At 41.2% G+C, this 19,493-nt stretch overlaps 2 protein-coding genes across 4 annotated transcripts in view; one reads left to right on the top strand and one right to left on the bottom strand.

Annotated features, from left to right (window-relative positions):
* Positions 1-6,770, top strand: part of SULF1 (sulfatase 1) — a 182,240-nt gene extending 175,470 nt beyond the window's left edge. The window contains exon 21 of the mRNA XM_086695222.1: positions 4,443-6,770. Coding sequence (XP_086551348.1) covers positions 4,443-5,260 — 818 coding nt within the window. The 3' untranslated portion in view covers positions 5,261-6,770. The remainder of the gene's footprint in view (positions 1-4,442) is intronic.
* Positions 6,771-11,467: 4,697 nt separating this feature from the next.
* SLCO5A1 (solute carrier organic anion transporter family member 5A1) overlaps positions 11,468-19,493 on the bottom strand; it is a 149,870-nt gene continuing 141,844 nt past the window's right edge. For 2 of the 3 annotated variants that reach the window (XM_086695522.1, XM_086695523.1), the window contains one exon: positions 11,468-17,541. In XM_086695522.1, the coding sequence (XP_086551648.1) occupies positions 17,072-17,541 (470 nt within the window). In that variant the 3' untranslated portion in view covers positions 11,468-17,071. The remainder of the gene's footprint in view (positions 17,542-19,493) is intronic. The other variant, XR_015246801.1, reaches the window with a different exon arrangement.

The raw sequence follows: 19,493 nt of genomic DNA, 5'->3' as shown, positions 1-19,493 counted from the left end.
TTAGTGAAAATGCTTTTAAGACTTCCTTTTGGGATGCCTCGGTGGCTCAGTCAGTTAGCATCCGACTCTTGATTTTGGCTCAGGTCATGATCTCACATTTCGTGAGATTGAACCCCATGTCGTTGGGCTCTGCACTCACAGCACAGAGCCTGCTTGGGATTCTTTCTCTCCATCTGCCTCTGCCCCTCCTTCTCTCTCTCTCACTCTCTCTCTCTCTCAAAAACAAATAAACTTTAAAAAAATATTTTTTAAAAAATTCCCTATTGAGAGGACAGATTTTAGGACTAAGTTAATACATTTTTGTCATGTTAAGGAAATAGCCATTGACTTTTTTCTTTTCTTTTTTTTTTTAGTGTTTTATTGCTAATGAATGTTGAATTTGTCAAAAGCCTTTTCAGCATCAATGGAGATGCTCAAATAATTTTCTCTGTAGATCTTCCAATAGGATATACTATATTAATGGATGGGCTATGAATGAACCAACCTTTCATTCCTAGAGTAAATTCTACTAGGTTATCATGTGTTATATTCTTAATATAATATTGATTTCTATGCTTTGAAACAATTCATACAGCATTCAGATTCTCTTTTCCTTGAAGGCTTGATAAAATTCTCCTGTGAAACCATGTGGACCTGGTGCATCTTTGAGGATAGTTTCTTAATAATCTTTCTTTCCCTTCTTTGGAAATTGCTTTATCTAAGCTTTCTATTTCTATTGGGTCAATTTCAATAAACTGCATTTTCCTGGGCAATTACCTGTTTCATCTGGGTTTTCTAATTTATTTGCTTTAAGGTCTGCAAAGTAGTCTCTCTCATGCTTTGAGTTTTGTATATTTCAATGATTATTTCTCCCTTGTGATTTTTTTTATTTTGTGTATTTGAATTTTCTCCCCTTTGTCTCAACTAGTTAAACTAGTGATCGTCTGCTTTGACGCTTCTTTAAAGAAACAGGATTTTGGGGCGCCTGGGTGGCGCAGTCGGTTAAGCGGCCGACTTCAGCCAGGTCACGATCTCGCGGTCCGTGAGTTCGAGCCCCGCGTCGGGCTCTGGGCTGATGGCTCAGAGCCTGGAGCCTGTTTCCGATTCTGTGTCTCCCTCTCTCTCTGCCCCTCCCCCGTTCATGCTCTGTCTCTCTCTGTCCCAAAAAAATAAATAAACGTTAAAAAAAAAAAAAATTAAAAAAAAAAAGAAACAGGATTTTGATTTATTAATGAGATATGTCATTCTTCTGTTCTCTACCTCATTAGTTTTTGCTTTCACCTTTATTATTTCCTTCCTGGTGCTTTCTTTTGATTTATATTGTTCTTTCCCCAGCTTTCTGAGTTTTGAGTTTGATTGATTTATTTTTTCGTGATAAAAGTGTTTAAGGCTATGAATGCTTAAAATGACACATAAGTGTCACGCTTGATGCATCATAAGTTCTAATACATAGTGTTTTCATGATGGTTTTTTTAAGTTTATTTATTTTGAAAGAGAGAGGAAGTGAGCACAAGCAGGGGAGGGGCAGAGAGATTGGGAGAGAGAGACAGACACAGAGAGAGAGAAAATTCCAGGCAGAGCCAGACACAGGGCTCAAACTCACAAACCATGAGATCCTGATCTGAACTGAAATCCAGAGTCAGACACTTAACCGACTGAGCCACCAGGCACCCCGTTATCATTTTATTTTATTTTATTTCATTTTATTTTATTTTATTTCATTTTATTTTACTTTATATTTTATTTTACTTTATTTTATTTTTAATATGATTTATTGTCAAGTTAGCTAACATACAGTGTATACAGTGTGCTGTTGGTTTTGGGGGTAGATTCCCGTGGTTCATCGCTTACGTTCAACACCCAGTGCACATCCCAACTAGTGCCCTCCTCAATGCCCATCACCCGTTTTCCCCTCTCCCCCGCCCCCCCATTATCATTTTTTAAATTCTGCACTTTTAGCTTTGTATTTTCCTTTTCACCCAGATGATGTTTGTCAGCTTCCAGATGAAAGAGCTCTCTTGCTGTTTTAATTTTATTAATTTCTAGTTTCATTGTATTATATCAAAGCGTTGTTTGTAATATTTCTATTTTATGCAACTTCCTGATGCATTTTTCCGTGACCTAACACATAATCAAATAATGTGAATTTCTGTGTGTGTTCGACAAGGTATAACCTCTATCCTCGGAGTATACTGTTGGATACATTTGCATGAGAATTACCTGATTGATTATATATTAAGGTCTTCCAGATTCTTATTTATTTTTTGTCCATTTGGCCTCTCTTAGATTGAGTATCACTTATTATTATGTCTTTGCGTATTTCACTTTGCATCTTCTACAGGAAGTTTCTTCTAAATTTATAAAGGTGTTGCCCTTTATCCCCCCTCTTTGAAACTTTGTAGGGTTTGTATTTTTGTCCTCTTGGTTGTCTTTGATCTTAAATGTTGGTAACGCCCTTAGTTCCTGCTTCTTACTTAATCTTTTATTATCAGTGGTCGGTTTTTAGTGTTGTTCTTTGACTTCCAACTATTATTAGCTCTACCCTCAATGAGCTTCTTCTCTTTCAGTTTTTCTATCTTTCCTCCCGTGTTGAGTCACATTATTTTTACTTTGTCATAGAAAACGTATATATTATCTTTTGACCCTTCTACCTTTATTGTATCCTAAATCTGATAAATGTATTAAATGCTCACCATCAACCCTTTTGCTGAAATTTCTCCGGTGATTTCTTGGTTGGATGTGAAGACTACTTACTCCAGATGAGCTGATATGTACAGTATTACCTGTGTTCCTACAATTTATTTCTGGAACTTTTTCTGTAGCCTTGATACTTGAAGAAGAGCTTGAATGGTTGTGAGATCCTTGATTCGTACTTGAATTTCTGACTTGAGATGGCTTTTCACATCCTGGGGTACTTGATGGAAAACACGCCGTTTACTTGGCAGCATTGTGTTGTGGTTCTTTCCACTTTATGGTCACTTTGGGCAGGGTGTTGGGCATTTTCATAAGATAATAGGTTTTGTTATTCTTATTTTCTATTTTATGATAATTTTGTATAGATTTAGGCCGTTTTTATCAATCTCCTGGATTTCAAGTATTTATAAGATTTCTAGTTTAAGAGGCTCCTTTCTAGCATGTGTAACCAAATATACGTTCTTTTTACTTTTTTATGTTATTATTATTTGGGAGTGGGAGTTGGGGAGGTTGTGTGTCTTCCAATTTTTTCCTTCTCTTTTTTCTTACAGGATCTGAAATCCACCCCCCCCCCCCCCGCCTCTTTCGCTGCCTTTTTTCTTTTATCACCCAGTTTCCAAAGGATGTTCCTTCTTGCTCTGTGTCCTTGTCTCCCTGCCGCACTGCAGCCTCGATTCGCGCCCACTTGGGTCTCTTCCTCGTCTCCACCGCAGCTTTTACCGGGACTTTTACAGTCTTTCCTACTTCAGGTTGACACTCTTTCCGGCGATGGTTTCAACTCAGCTCTTGGCTGCAACCTCATTTCCTTCTTCTCTCATCGCTACTGTTTTCCCAGGGCTCGTGCCCAAAGTGCGGCGTATAGGTCTGTTGACATTTGGTATTAACTTTTTTTTTTTACTTACAGGTGGTTCGAAGAGTACCTCATTTTTGATCTTTTAGTGATACGAAGAGTGTGGGTTTTGTGCAGTTTTTCTTATTGTCCCTGGTGATCCGTATTGCTTTGTGGCCAGTTCATCACATTAATCCAGGCTGCCTCTTTCTAAATGGTACTCAGACACAACAAGAGAAAAGATGCTATTTTCCACAAGACTGTAGTCACGTTGGTGATGTAAAAAGATCTGAGAGAGGAAAAATTGGGGGCATTCTTTGTATACTATGAAAACCACCCAAAGATCATTTTATCTAGATATAGATATTTTAGGGGGAAAAAAACGAATCAAAAACAGATTCAAACATTGGATTCCAAGAGTTTAATTGCTTCCATGTTTGTTTTTATACTGAGTGCCAGGGAGCATACAAATATCGTCCTAAGCATCACCTATTCCATGAAAACACTTTCAAACTCATCATTCACCCAGCAACCCTGTAGGTAGTAAAGGTTCTATCACACAACTATTCCCACATCTGACAGATGAGGGAGCAAGACTCAGAGAGCCTCGCTCACATGATGTCCCAGTTGCAGAGTTGACTTGAGTAGAGCCGGGAGTGAAATGTAAGCCTCCTGACTGATGGTGCTGTGCATTTCCGGCACTAACCACGCCTCGTCATGGAAGTTTGCATGTGTTTGAGCCTCTTTCTAATTTTTTGGTATTGTTCAATCGCTTCTGTAACCTAAGGCCACTCCTTCATAACGAATTACCAGGGGAAGATACTCTTTAGCACTGTATTTCAAATTGATTTGCCTTGGTAAAAAACAATGTAAGTTGCTTGTCCAGTAAGTGGGAAATCCTTTCTCCACTAACGATCCACCTTTGTCTCTCTTTTCACAGAGGACAGTTATGGGATGGATGGGAAGGCTAACCAGCCCAGCCTCGCTGCAGACGTCAACTGGCAAGGCCTGGAAGATTTATACAGTGTGAATGAAAGCATCTATGAGTACAGACAAAACTATAGACTTAGTCTGGTTGACTGGACTAATTACTTGAAGGATGTAGATAGAGTATTTGCACTGCTGAACAGCCACCATGAGCAAAATAAAACAAATAAGACTAAAACTGCTCAAAGCGATGGGTTCCCAGGTGGATCTGCTGAGCTCTCCGTGCCAGTAGAGATGGCCTCCGCGGAGTCAGATGATGACCCGAGTTGGATGGTTGGGGAAGCACCTCACGTGACCTTGCCAGCTGACCTTCGAACCCTGCATTTGAACCAACCAACATTCAGTCCAGAGACGAAACTTGAATGGAATAACGACATTCCAGAAGTTAGTCGTTTGAATTCTGAACACTGGAGAAATCATAAAACTGAAAAATGGATGGAGCACGAAGAGATAAATCATCCCGAAACTGATTTCAGTGGCAACGGCATCCCAGAGCTGGTGCTCAAGCCCAGGCCTAGGCTGCAGCCCATTAGCAGGCAGCAGAAAGGACTTCCCCGGGTTGGTGGCCCAGGAGGTGTTTTTGAAGATCAGCTGTATCTTCCTGTGCATTCTGATGTTGATTCTGTTCATCGGACGATCAATACGTCTGCCCTGGAGCAGCCTATTAACTCCAGCAGCGTGAAAAGGATATTGGACAAGGTGAAGAATCACGAGACAGGCAGCTTACAGAGTCTAGAAGGCAGTGCCTCCTTTCCACTCTCCTCGGATTAGATGAAATTGTTACCTGACCCTAAACACAGTATTTTTTTAACTTTTTATTAGTAAACTAATAAAGGCAATCATGACAGCCAACATTCCGAGCTATCCTAGATACACATGTGCGAAGTTGGCATAGAAGTTAGCACACAGGCGAGCGGTAGGCACACAGGGATGCGGTGTTGTAACTCCCTATTTGTCAAGAGTAGAAATAAAGGTTGATTTGTGTTTATTTGGGGGAGATTAAAGCAGTATTATCTTTTGAAAGCCATAGGGACATGCCTATATGAATGTTACCCAATCAAGATGGCTAGAATTGTATCTCTCTGAGTTTCTAAAACTTGACATCCTCCGTGAATCTTTCAACCTGCGTCCCACTGCCTGCATCATGTGGTTTTGATTCCTTTTTAACCACTGGAATTTTTCAGTGCCATCACGTTCAATGATTTTGCACTTTGAGATCAGATTGCCATGTCTATTTGGTTAGTCTTTTTTTTCTTGCCAGAGGCTTTTCCTAGTCTCACTGCTTGCTCTCAGTGTGACCGTGGAGAGCAGACCCCAAGAATGACACACAGTATGGATCACATATTGTCTAGCGTAAGCTCTTGCCAGAAAATATTGCATGCTTTTTCCTTGACTTGCTAAAATTGATTAGCAGAAAGGCATGGCTAACGATGTTGGCAGTGAAAATAAATAAATCAACAAAACAAAGATCGCTTGCTCTCTCTGTGCCTAGCCTCAAAGTGTTCATCATATGCTTAAGATTGCTAAATTTTTGTTATTTTATTAGCAGGATAAAAGGACTGAAGACTTTTTTTGTCATCTTGGTTTTCTTGACCTGGCTAATAAGCTAAAGTGTTGAGAAAATATACTTAGTTTTGAATTTATATAAGGAATCTTTTTCAATAAAACACACCCATGAATGTTTCATATTTTAAACACACCATAGGTGTTGTATGATTATTTTTAAGGCCTTCACCAAGTTCGGATTTTTTTTAAAGGCGTAATTCAAGACTGCTTTTGAAATTCTGTATTCTTGAAAATATTCTTGTTATGTATTAGATTTTTAAATATCAGCAAAAGGATTACCTCATCGAGAGTTATCAGTACCCTAGCCAACTTCCCAAACAGGTTTATTTTTTAGCGTAACAGTGATTTTCTTTTTATTTTTAGACCATTCAAATGCATAGGTAAATTATGTTTTCTTCAAGTGTTTAAGGTAAACTCTTTTAAAGAAAATTTAATATGTTATAGTTGAATCTTTGATAACTTTAAGTCTTTATCATAGACTCTGTACATATGTTAAAATTAGCTCTTTATCAGATGTGTGTGTCACCAGCTGAATGACAGAAGAAACATATTTATGGTCATGAATGATGTGCTTTGTAAAAAGATTTCAAGTTATTAGGAAGCATACTGTGTTTTTTAATCTTGTGTAATATTCTGTGATACTTTTATAGAACAATTCTGGCTTCGGGAAAGTCTAGAAGCAATATTTCTTCAAATAAAAGGTGTTTAAACTTTACCTGTTTCAGAGAAATGAGCTTTCCAACTTTTTGTGGTATACCCACTCTTTGCAAGTAAAATTGAGTCCTGATCTCAATTGACATGATTGAATATTAGCCATATCTGCAAAATTGCCCCAAAGTCAGTGGGTTCTAGAACATGCTCAGATCGATGATTCCAAAGTGGATTTGGCTCTGTGCTTCAGGGAGGATGTGAAAGAGGCCGCACAAGCGAGGCTTCCCCGCTGTGCAGCCTGGCCAGTGGCACAGAGTCAGAGCTTGGTTTAACTCTCTACTGTTGCCATCTTGAAATCTTTAATGATTTTTGAACAAGGAACCCCACCTTTCCATGTGTCACTGGACCCACAAATGATATAGCTGGCTCTGGGCAACACAAATGGAGTTTCTCAAAAGTGGGAGGACAGATCCACCAAAGGAAGTTTCAATTCATGGAGGACAGGACAGTGGACTCTGCTTTTTTTTTTTTTTTTTTTATTTACTTTGAGAGAGACAGATAGTGTGCAAGCAGGGAAAGAGGAGAGAGTGGGGGGCGGGGGGAGAGAGAATCGCAAGCAGGCTCCACACTGTCAGCACAGAGCCCGATGCAGGACTTGAACACACAAACTGATATCATGACCTGAGCTGAAACCAAGAGTCGGATGCTTAACCGACTGAGCCACCCAGGCACCCTAAGGACCATGGACTTTGATCAAGACCTAACCAGTCTCCCATACCTCAAGTTTTTCCTGCCTAACCTAGACTTCTTTCTGATCCAGGTTTCCTGAAGCGCTTTCTCTTCTCGTGATATAGGGGCTGACAGTCTGTGAAATGTCCAAAGACCAGGAGGTTAATAGTAAAGGAGAAAAAAACAAAAGCAAAGGGCTTTTTGAGACCTGCTCCATCCTTAGGTAATTGAGGAAACCATCTGTATTAGTTTGCTAGCATCGCCATAACAAAATACCACAGACTGGGTGGCTTAAACAACAGAAACTTATTTTCTCACAGTTCTGGAGGCTGGAAGTCGAAGACCAAGGTGTGGGAGGCCTTGGTCTCTTCTGGAGCCCCTCTCCTTGGCTTTCAGATGGCCACCTTCTCCGTGTGTCCTCACGTGGCCTTTTCTCCGGGCATGTGTGTCCCTGGCATCTCTTTTTATGAATACACCAGTCATATCAGATTAGGGCCCACCCTTATGACATCATGTAACCTTAATCACCTCTTTAAAGTCCTTCTCTCCAAATACAGTCACCCTGGGGATTAGGGCTTCAATGCATGAATTTTGAGGGGACACGATGGAGTCCATAACACTATAGTTTCATTAAGAGGACAGCTCAAGATAATCGTGTTGTCCAAAGGCACATCATTTTGCCTCCCTCCTTGTTCCTTTCCTACAAAATGTGATGAGGCCAAGCGTCGCTATCCTGGGGAAACATCATTTTAGTTCAACAACTATTTATGGAGCACCTACTATGTGCAAAGGGCATGCAAGAGCCTTTCAGACTTTGAAGAGTGCCTAGAAATTGCCCAGCCTGCTGACCCTGTCTGATCTGTGAGGAGCTGATGCCCAGAGGGTCAGCTGGTTCTCCAACTGCCCATTTCCCACAGATTTAGAAGACGAAGACATTTACCAGAGGCAGGGCCAGCCCCTCTCCACTCTCTCCACTTAAATATGCTCACACACACACCAGATCAGGGAACAGAGAGGCCACAGTGTGACCCCATGTGGCAAAAAGTAGTGGAAAGAACATGAACGGACACAGATTCTAAAGTTTACTATCTGTATGAGCTGGGAAAAGTCGCATCACCTCTCCTTGACTGTAAAATAATTCCCTTTGATGGCAAATACATCACATATGTGCTTTCTCTTCCTAAAATATGCCCAGAGGAGACATTGTGAATTCATCAGAAAGCTCTTCCGTCCAGGCAGAGCACTTGAGCCCTTAAAATCCTCTCAATGCAGCCAGCTCCTGTCAACACCGTTGAGTTGGTACTGGAATGTGAGACAGAAACCGATTTGCTATATCCAAACTATCCACAGTATCTGAAGCTCCTCTCACCTGTCTTTAAAAAATTCAAATAAAAATCCCTATGGTCACTATCTGCGGGGTTCTGGGTTAGGAGAGAAGAAATGAATACTTAACACCTCATGCCACATGTACCAACACATGTTGGCCTTCTAAAAAGATTTTTAAATGCCTATTGTTCAGAACTAGCTTAGAGCTGATATGATCTCACATATAAGAAAGTCCTCAATTCCCCAAATTAATCCAATGCTGCTTGATATTAGTTGCACGATGTTTCCAAAACTTATTTTGAAAATATTTTTGAAGCTTTCAAAGTGTTATTTAGAAAATATTTGTGATATTTTCAAATTTTATTTTAACAGAAAACAAAAGATCTTAGAGCAATTCATTCCTCAATATGGTCCACCACCCTGGTTCATTTAAGCCCTCATGACCTCTTATAGAAGCTGCTGGAAAAGCTGTAATAGCACCCTGAGCCCCTTCCCCTCCACCTCCAACTCTACCACATCGCACAGTCACTGTCTGTCATCACATGGCTCAGATCTCAGCCTCCTGCTCAGATATCTTCAGTGGTTTTTAACACACACACACACACACACACACACACACACACACAAAAGCATGGAGGTGCACGCGCGTGCCCCCAGAAGCTCCAGCCTTCCACCCACCCACCTGATCTCCTTCCACCTCACCTGTCACTACCAGCTTCCCCTGGATTAGCCACCCTCCCAGGTCTGAATTTTTCTCCAATTCCCCATCTACCCTCTTGGGGTAGATCTTCATTTCCTATCTCAACTGGCAAAAATTTCATCCATTCTTCAATTCCCATATTTTGTTTTCCCTTTTACCTTATCAAATTTTACCTTTTCTTTCCATGCAAACTCTCCTTGACTCTTCCACCCCTTGGACATAGTATCTCTACCATTTTTACTTTACTTTACGCCAAATAAGAAAACACTGATGTTGTACCAAGTCTCGAGCCAATGGAGGGAGAGTGGCCACATTCATAACTTTGCTATTTGCCCCATTTCTAACCAAGAAACCTATCTAATGCGACCATCGTTCATATTGGTCTAATTAACTCACCTTCCTCTGAGTTGTGTCGTCGATACTGAGGACTTTACCAGCACAGTACCGAGGGCCTTATAGGGAACCCACTAAAAGAAGTAGAGAAAATGACTTTCAAATAGCAGACATTTCCTGTTGACACCTAGGGAAGCCCCTGCTCCCTGATGTCCCAGAAAGCACCGCAGCAGGGGTGGGTGACAAAGGGAGCTGCAAACGTTGAGGTCTTTTGTGCTGAGCATTGCCTCACTTTTCTGCTAGCAAACGCAAGTGGCGGACAAAGGGATCTACCTTCTGTTTTGAACTTCTAGCCCCTACACCTGTGTGCCTCTCAGGACTCAGGAATTCAGAATCTGCATCTTCCTATCCACAGTCCTCTTCCCCATTACCCCACCTCCAGCCCATAGCACAGGTGACCCAGAGCCAGAGTAGAACCAACCCAATTACTAATAGGTCTCAGCACAAGAGATGTCATTGCCACCCTAATATGAATCTGGCCACAAAAAGCCCCGTACAACTCAAGCCCAGGAACCGGAAGGGAAATTAGTATGTGATTTCCACAATGACCACTAGGTGTCACTCAAGTGCAACTAATGACCTCTTTACTTCCAGCCAGGATCCGCCCCTGGCAAAGTGGCCACTTCATTGATTTCTAAAGTAGCGCACTACCATTTTGACAAGAACACATCTAGAACAACTTGATCCGTGGCAGGCTCCCTCTTTCTACGGTACCTAGGATCTTAGCCATTCCAGAAGACTAAAGAATGGTTTTAGCTTTCTACTGATTTATATTGTTATTGTAAGTTGGAACTGCATCAAACTTTGACATTTAAATACAAAAGTGAGCAGCAAATATTGATCTCCTTGCTTTCCAATGACTTTGTGCAATTAAATATGTCTTTCGGCCCCCTTTCGCCAAAGCTACAGAGGCCATCTCTGCTCAGCTGGCAAGTTTAAAAAGAACTGGATGCTTTTTAACAGCTTTTAAAATGCTGAGGTTGTACCAAGTCTGGGGCTAATGCAAGAAAGACGAGTGGCCACGTTCATAACCTTTCCTTTCGCCTCATTTCTTGAAGAGAAACATTCTTGTGTGTCTATTTCGAAAAAGCCCAATATCCAGAAAGGCTTTGCCTCTCCCTTCAAAGTGTGGGGCATTTAAGAAATTTAAGAGAAATCTCTAAATTGCCTAAATTGCACACATTGTTGAAAAGAAGGTAGACTAGGGAAGAGGATACTCTTCACCTTTTGTATAAATGGCTCGCATGATGAATGCACACAGCCAAGGAGGAAAATAAATGTTTATCCAGAAGGCAGCACAGACACACACACTCCTCCCCACACCTCCCCCCCCCACCCCCCCGCCCCGCAATAACTCCTGTGTCTTGGGCCATTGTGACCCTTTTTGGTTCAGCTGTGCAGGAGGGGTGACTGAGTGAGAAATGGAAATCAATTGCCCTGCTTTACACCTATGGAGTGCTCAAGGCAAGGTTCTAAAAATAACCACTTTGTGCTTCAGTCCATGAGTCATACTGTTATTTCAGTAGTTCCTTTGCCTCCTTCCGCCTCTCACCCAAAAGTTTTAGATGCCTTAGAAAACTCGGCTGCCCGTCAGAAGAGACCTCCGAGACTAATTTCAATCCACACACTTTATTTTCTCTTTACTTTTTTCTTAATATTCAATGATCAAGTATTCAAGATGTTGTAAACCAAGGTTTATTAGTACATTGACAATAGATTTCATTAAACACAAGGAAAGTATACATCTGTCAAATTACCCTAAGAGGTCTCCAAATAAATACTCATTTTAAAAATCGCAAAATCAAACTCCTTTAGGCAACAACTCAAAACAGGCTTTCGTCACCAACACACTTTCACGCAAAACACACACTGAACACATGCTCCATTAGGATCCTAATGCCAGTTTATTTGACACAGTATTACATCTCCTTGAACTAAAGAGTTAGAGGCTGACCTGCCTGTTTCGTGCTTCTAAATCAACACTTGGGATTTGGGGTAGAGGTATGTATTTTAAGAAAAATGCCCACTATAAAGTTTTATCAATTATGCTTATTTTTCGTTTCTAGATACAAAGTTTAAACTCTTTTTTGTTCACCCCTTTGGTTTAATATGTCCCTGCAACTACTTTAGTTTTCAATATCTTCTCTGATTTTAACAGGTAATAGAATTCAAGAAAAAGACAACACCTTCAAAACCCATTATTAAAAACACTTTACATGAGTGTCAGTTTTTTTGGAGAAGAAATAAGAAAAGATTATCGGAAATATTTTTGCCCTCTCTCTGAAATTATTTTTAGCATCCTCTTATTCTTGCTAAAAGAAATATCAAAAGCGCTGAGTTTTCCGTAGAAAAGGTGTTCCCCTTAACACTCTTCATTTTGCAGGGTAACGTTCACGGATTAACTGTAGTAATGAGCCTAATGAATGCTTGTGTTCTGAGAAGCTCTCTAGATTTCCAAAAGCAAAGCACATGCAGTCCCTTACCAGTGAAATACTGTAAATTCAGCGGCACATTTTGTGGTGAGCATGCATCAAATACTTTTAGCACCGAGGCGTTTTTTGTTGTTGTTGTTTTTTTAATGTTGCAAAAGCAAATACCCAGGGAGGGTTTTCAACATACTTGACCCTTCGCAGGGCTGAGTAAAAAATGAAGTGCTTAAAATAACCCGTTCAAACATACACAGATCTGATTCCAATGTAGCAGGAAGTCTGGGGCGGATACAGCCAGCAGCATCCTGGACGGTGAGAAAAGGAGAGAAAACAGAAAAGATAAAGTGCACAAGGCTGCTACCTTCGCGGCCAGCCACGGCACTCCCTCCCACGCCAGGAAAGTGGAAATACGAAGACGTGTAAAGGCTACCTACTGGTCTGTGTAACAGAATTAGCCGACTGCCATCTAGGCAATTCTGGGATTATACAGTATTTTGGTATCTATCTGCTACTTAGAATACTCCATATGCACCTATATCAATACTTCTATTCATGTTTCTGTGCCATTTAGGATGTTTTCAGTCCACACACACGGAAAGTATACTTGGCTCTCCCCGCCCCCCTGCCCCCCAACCCCGAGTCAGGCTCTCCTGCTGCTCCTGGGCACACCCGAGAATTTCCACAAATGCTTCGGGTCCATTCAAACCACACAGCTGCTCTCTGGTGCGCTTAGGTTGATGCCAAACAGGTTCCAAAAAGAAACTTTCTGGCTCCAAGCCCACCGAAGAATGCAAGCTGGAATTGCAGACTGAGGAAGAATTTTCCTGGTAGTTGGTGAAAATGTACTTCCTCCTTCTCTGATTTCCAAGCGCATGCTCCCCGTTTGTTAGGACAGCTACTAACAGGAACAATCCCGTCAGTTGTCTGGTGTATAACATGGAGCATTGTGTAACACTTCGTATGCGTTCATTGAAAACTTTTATTAGGAAACTCAAATCCCATATTCACTAAAAATTAATGGAAATGTTAACATTCTTAAAGAGAAGGAAAGAAAGAAAGAAAGAAAGAAAGAAAGAAAGAAAGAAAGAAAGAGCATACACTTAAAGTTCCCCAAAGTTCAGATTCAAAAATTCTGAACCACATTTCCTCATGTTTCATTTCAGAAACTCTACTGGGACTCAATGCTAACATCAAAATTGGATTTGTTCTATATTAAATATGAACCATAAATAAATAAGTGAGGTATGTTGTGACAATTTTGAGTATAACACTTCGCTAAAAATCAATGTAAATTTACCTTGAAAATCTAAACATTAAATTTTGAGGTTTCCTACAGATTTTTGTTTTCTATCCTACACAAAGAAATAATAACTTCCTTACTCTTCAGGAACAGTAACACATCAAAAAATGAAATGCTTTACCTCGCTAAATTAGAGCCGCACTTGTCTTTGTTAACCAACGCTATTGTGGGCATCATAAAACATAAGAAGCAGGTGGTGGAGACAGAAAGCTGCTTCTGAACCCTGACTTGGCCATTCTCTAGAATCCTAAACAAGTCTCTTTACCTCTCTGTGTCTCAGTTTTCATGATCTGTTTAAAAAGAAACAACAACAACACAGAATGAAAATAGTTATCTTGCAAAGTTATTAAGAGTATTAAAATAAATGATGTATATTAGGTGTCTGACAGAATTCTCTGAAATGGTCAACCCTCAACAAAAGCTAATTTGTTTCTTCTGTGCTCTCCTTCCCACCCAACCTTCGTTCTGAATGACTTTTGACTATTTTCAAGAATTAAATCCACCTACAAAGGATAAGGATTTCATACTAATGGAGAGAACTGAAAAAAAAAAATGTGCTCCAACCACCCACCCTCCCCCTGGGAGTTTCTAAATTAATAGGCTAGACTCGTGGATATTATATTTGCATATTAAAGCCAAATAATACAGTAATCTACAGAGTTGATAAAAGAACAAGGTGACCTTTTTCCAAAACAGGCGATTAGAATCTAAGCTCATGGAAAGTGGGAATTAAACTTATAATAGAAGCCGTAACTATAAAGTAGCAAGCAGAGAAGAACCTCATATCTACAAAGAAATGGTGCCATTTATAAAATAGTCACTTTAGTTGATTATGCAATATTCCAAGGATGCTACCGGGACCCAAAGCATTTTGGGGACAATTCTTAATTGGTACATATTTCAAAATTTCAGTCTTCCATGATTTTCACTACTTACTCTACACTTACCAACAACACACTAATGATACACCTGCTATTTATAAGTATCACATACTTGAGGAAGTACAATATTAACATTGTGGTGTATAATTTGGGCCAATTTCTTTGAATTCTGGCCTAGTCAACCTAACAATTTCACTGAGCAGCAGATGGCAATTGGCCAAAATTGTGCCCAATAGAGAAGTGGCACCTGGTCGAGGTTGCTGAACTGGATGACTGTTCAAGGTAGAGAGAGAGGGCTCTCGAGTCGTCCCCAAAGAGTCTATCACTTGTCACCTGGGAGTTCTGAGAGCAGCTCCTTTTCAAAATATACTACCAAGAAGAAACAGATTCTAAGAGTGTTGGATCATACAATCTTGGCTTTAAGGAAAAAGAAAAAAAAAGTGCTACTCCCATCCAAATTCTCTCCATGTAGTTCCTTAGCAATTAGAGGAAAATTAAGAAAACACCGCCTCTCCCCAACCTGTGTATCTTTAGCTCCAACACACAAGGAAACTTTCCCTTCTAAAGGAGCAAAGATCTCCCACAGAGAGTAAACGGGAGCCCCGAAGCACCAGAGCGGACACTAAGTTAATCAGCACCATTCTCTGAAGACGTTCGATACACGCTATACTGACCGAAGGTTGACAGACAACAGTGCAATTCCAGGCAACTTAGGACTTAGGACTCGGCCAACGAGACTGCTCAAAGGGAAGTCCTTGTCACCCGAGACCACCGGCTCCCCCCCTTGTACACATTATTCAGTCTAAGAGTGATAACTCTGTCCACAAACTGCGTGCAACCAAGAGAACCACCTGACAATGCCGTTCTTAGGTAGAGGGGAAAACAATCTTGGCCCCAGGAACGTTCACACAACTCCACCAGTGCAGCCAAGGATGAAGGGCAAAAGCCTGAATCATGGGACAATTCTGTCAATCACTTGCCCTCCGTGAAAGAGTGTAAGCCAGCCAAGGAAATCATTTCCCAGCTCAGCCCCTACATAAGCATGGGCTCCTTGGCAGAAACTGCTCACAATTATGTTGGTATTTGGACCACAGTCCCTCCTAAATCTGGATTGTCAGGATTCTTTTTCTGAGCCGCCAGATCCCAAGAGTTAACTTGCTATCAGCCCGTAGTGCTGGCAGGAAGCATCTACCTTAAGAACCATGTAGAAAGCATTCTGTGTGGTGCCTAAGTCAAAGTGATGTGCTGAGAGGAACTGAAAAAGATGATGGGTAAGAATCCAAAGTGCATTTAGGAACAGAAAAATCCTCTCTCAGAATTGCTTCAGGAAGATAACAGGAGGAAGGAATCAAAGGGAGGCGTAAAATCATTCGAACTCTGATAAAGTAGAATTCAGGATGACAGACAAGCTGATTTTAAGTAACTTCCGATCATTATTTAGGATCATACTCTGGGCCCAGGTCACCGATCGCCCTCCTCCTGTATTCAAAGTGATTTTCATATCACAGGTGTAGCTTTCCTGATTTAACTACTCAGTTTCAGGGGGCAACCATAGCAATTTTCTGTGTATAAAAAAGAAAACAGGGCAGACTTGCTGGGCTTCTGGACGTATAACTAAAACGATCAGATGGGACTCAACTGTACCTTTGTGGAATTTCTTTTTCCAAGTATTTTGAGTGTCAAGGTTACAGTTCTTAACTACCCTTGTGTGGGCCCATAAGAGCCGAAAGGATTTCTGTAGCATTTTTCTTTGGAGGAGAAAGCCATCAGTTTCTCTCCTTACGATACGTCTCGAGTTCATCTCTAGCCACATTGTTTAGCACACTAGTTTTAAAGCCCCTGGCAAAAAGAATACTGGAGTTTCTGTTCAAGCTCTCAGATTTATGATCCAGCAGACTCTTTACCTTATAATGGGGCAGAGAACGTGTCTTATGGAAGAAAGTAGCAGTTCCTTTCATCACACTATGCGTATGATTCCTTTGAAGCATTTGAAAAATTCTACCTGATTTATAACTCTGCTATGGCTTAAAATGCTATTAACAGTACTTTAGGGAAAGTTTCTTGTCCTCTTCTCAAAAACGTACCTGCTTTTAGTCTCTGAAAGCAAAAGTAACATGCTGCACTTACATTTTCCCCATCAAAATTGCATAGTTGAGGCAAATTCATTTGTGCTTTGTAGCGGGACTCACAGTAGGTGTTCCTATCTAAAAACCTTGATTTGTAAATGCAAAGTCATGGTCAAGCTCACCTCGGTTTGGAGTGTATGCTAATGATATGCTCCGCCATTACACTTCCGTGATTTTGTTATAACCAGGCACCTCTCAGCCTTATACCACACCGGAACATGAGCATTAAATTAACATAGCAGAAATGGTAACAACTCTATCTAAACTCCTCCTTCTTGGAGAGAAGTGGGGGGAGAAGGCTGTCAGTCTTGTTGAGGTATCCAGCCCTCAATCAACAGTGGCTGTGTATACTGAGTTTCGTTGGTCTGAGGATCGTGTCTTTAGAGGTTAAAAAAAGAAAGAAAGAAAAGAAGGCACGGGTGTTTCTCAAGTTGCCATATTCGACTCAACCAACAAAACTAAAGTCTTCCGTTTTCAAGCTTCAGGAGGGAGGCTCCGTGGCAGTTGGGCTTTCTTCGAGCCCCGGGGCCGGGGCCGGGCTTATTGCTTCGGGGAAGGGCCCCGGGTAGGTCTGTGCTGTGCAGTGGACGCCTTTCCGCAGGCCAGTCTCTTCGCAGAAGCCCCCCTGGCTGCCGAGAGCTGGGCAGGATCTAGTCCGGGCCTCCTTGTGGGCATGGTCCGAGTGGCCCACCATCTCGCTCACGGTGCTCAGAGGGAACTCTCTCCACCTCTGCCTCTGCAGCTCGTCCTCCTTGTATTTAATGGAGTACCAGGCCAGAAAAATGAAAATAAAGCCAACAAATTTGAGGCCGGCGGCCAAACCGAAATAGACGAAACGGAATGAGGTCACGTTGTACTCCCAGCAAGAGCCTTGTACCCCACATTCCTGTTGCCAGAGCATGCAGGTGGTGTCAATGACTGCTCCAAAGTAAATTGGAGTAGGAATGTATGCTAGAGTTGTAGGGAAAAAGAAAAAGAACATTTAGCCTGTCTTGCAAGAGACCACCGACTTGTAAATTAGCAACGTGCTTCTCTGCTCTAAAACCTGTGGAGCGGGGCGGTTTTCTTGTGTCTCTTGACTGTTTCAAATACGTCACATCTTACCATAATATGTTTATTACAGAAATGTTCACTAAGTCACAAATACTTTAAATCTTCCAGTTTGCAACTCAGTCAGAGCGTTACTGATTTTTAAGACCGTAAAAATGTCTATTGCTAAAAGTTCGGTTACAGAATCCTCTTAAACTTAACAATCAGATTGTCATTAAATAAATTTAATGTTCTATTTATTTTTGAGACAGAAAGAGACAGATGGGCGGGGAAAGAGCAGAGAGAGAAGGAGACACAGAATCTGAGGCGGGCTCCGGGCTCTGAGCTGTCAGAACAGAGCCCGACACGGGGCTCGAACCCACGAACCATGAGATCATGACCTGAGCCGACGTCGGACGCCTAACCGACTGAGCCATCCAGGCATCCTTCAGATTCTGTCATTAAATACTCAAGAGGCCATACTAAAGCCCTTTATTATCCACTAAAATTCAGTACACTTAGTTTTTATGGGTTGGGCTCTCATCCTCAGGTGCAGGGAGAGTAAGGGGAAAACAGTGTCCCCAGAAGTCAAAAACCACATCAAATGGCAAACTGTATAAAGGCACTTGGGGTATAGAAATAATTAAGGCATAAAATTTATCTCTGAAGCTTGTGAAACATCTATCATGAGTACAGCTTCATTGTTTGGGCCAGGAGATAGACATTTCTTTACCACCATGAGAGAGAAAGTCTACCCAGGGACACTTCCTTCACCACACAGTCTCCAAATGTTCACCTTGTAATTATCTACCCTCCTTTAAATTCCTTATTCAGAGCCACCATATTCACACTGAATTTTGTATACGTCTCCATTTTACCAACTTTGATGCAGCATTTAAACTGTTTGCAGAATTGTCATCCATAAGCTCCTCAATGGCAGAGGGCATGCCTTTTATTCCTTGTATCCCAAGGACTTATCAGGGCAGCCCGTGGATCCTCAATATGAGTTTATAAAAGGAAGTGATAGGAAGGAACAAGGGAGAAAGGGAAGAAGAAAAGAGAGAAGAAGGAAGGGAAGATGGTGAGCTAACAGCCCAGGAGGCTGCACGTGATGTATCTTTAAATATGTTGTATTCATTTAAAATGAGGTCTGATCGCTACAATTAAAATGTAACATTATTAAAATACCTAAAACTCTCTTTTTGCTTTGAAATTGGGGGAAATGGAAATTGGTTGTTGGCCCAACTATAGTTTTTCATAATCAGCAGAACTTAAGTGATGGTTAAATTATAAATTCAGGGGGCGCCTGGGTGGCGCAGTCGGTTAAGCGTCCGACTTCAGCCAGGTCACGATCTCACGGTCCGTGAGTTTGAGCCCCGCGTCAGGCTCTGGGCTGATGGCTCAGAGCCTGGAGCCTGTTTCCGATTCTGTGTCTCCCTCTCTCTCTGCCCCTCCCCCATTCATGCTCTGTCTCTCTCTGTCCCAAAAAATAAATAAACGTTTAAAAAAAAAAAAATTAAAAAATAAATAAATAAATAAATAAATAAATAAATAAATAAATTATAAATTCAGTTCCAAATGCCTTCCACTTGCTACTGACGCTGTGACATCCCTCTGGCGGAGCAAAAAGGAGGAACTTTTTTTTTTCTTTTCCTATTTAACTGACTCTTTGCTCAACAAATTTCCTTCTTTGAAAACAACTTTATAGTTGCCCAGGAGAAGTATAAGGCAAACTTCTTAACTACATCAAAGGATGTCAGAATTTCCTTTAACCAGTTGGTTTTGAAAAACGGGACCTTCAAAGTTTTATTGGTACCATAATGCAAGCTACCCGTTCAATGCAACTAGAGGCCTTTGAGGGTCACTGGAAAGTC

The sequence above is a fragment of the Puma concolor genome, chromosome F2 (assembly GCF_028749965.1).
Source record: "Puma concolor isolate L17-30 chromosome F2, mPumCon1.1.hap2, whole genome shotgun sequence".
NCBI classification, from domain to species: domain Eukaryota; kingdom Metazoa; phylum Chordata; class Mammalia; order Carnivora; family Felidae; genus Puma; species Puma concolor.
Note: the sequence above shows the minus strand (reverse complement) of the source record. Positions and strands in the feature narration are given on the sequence as shown.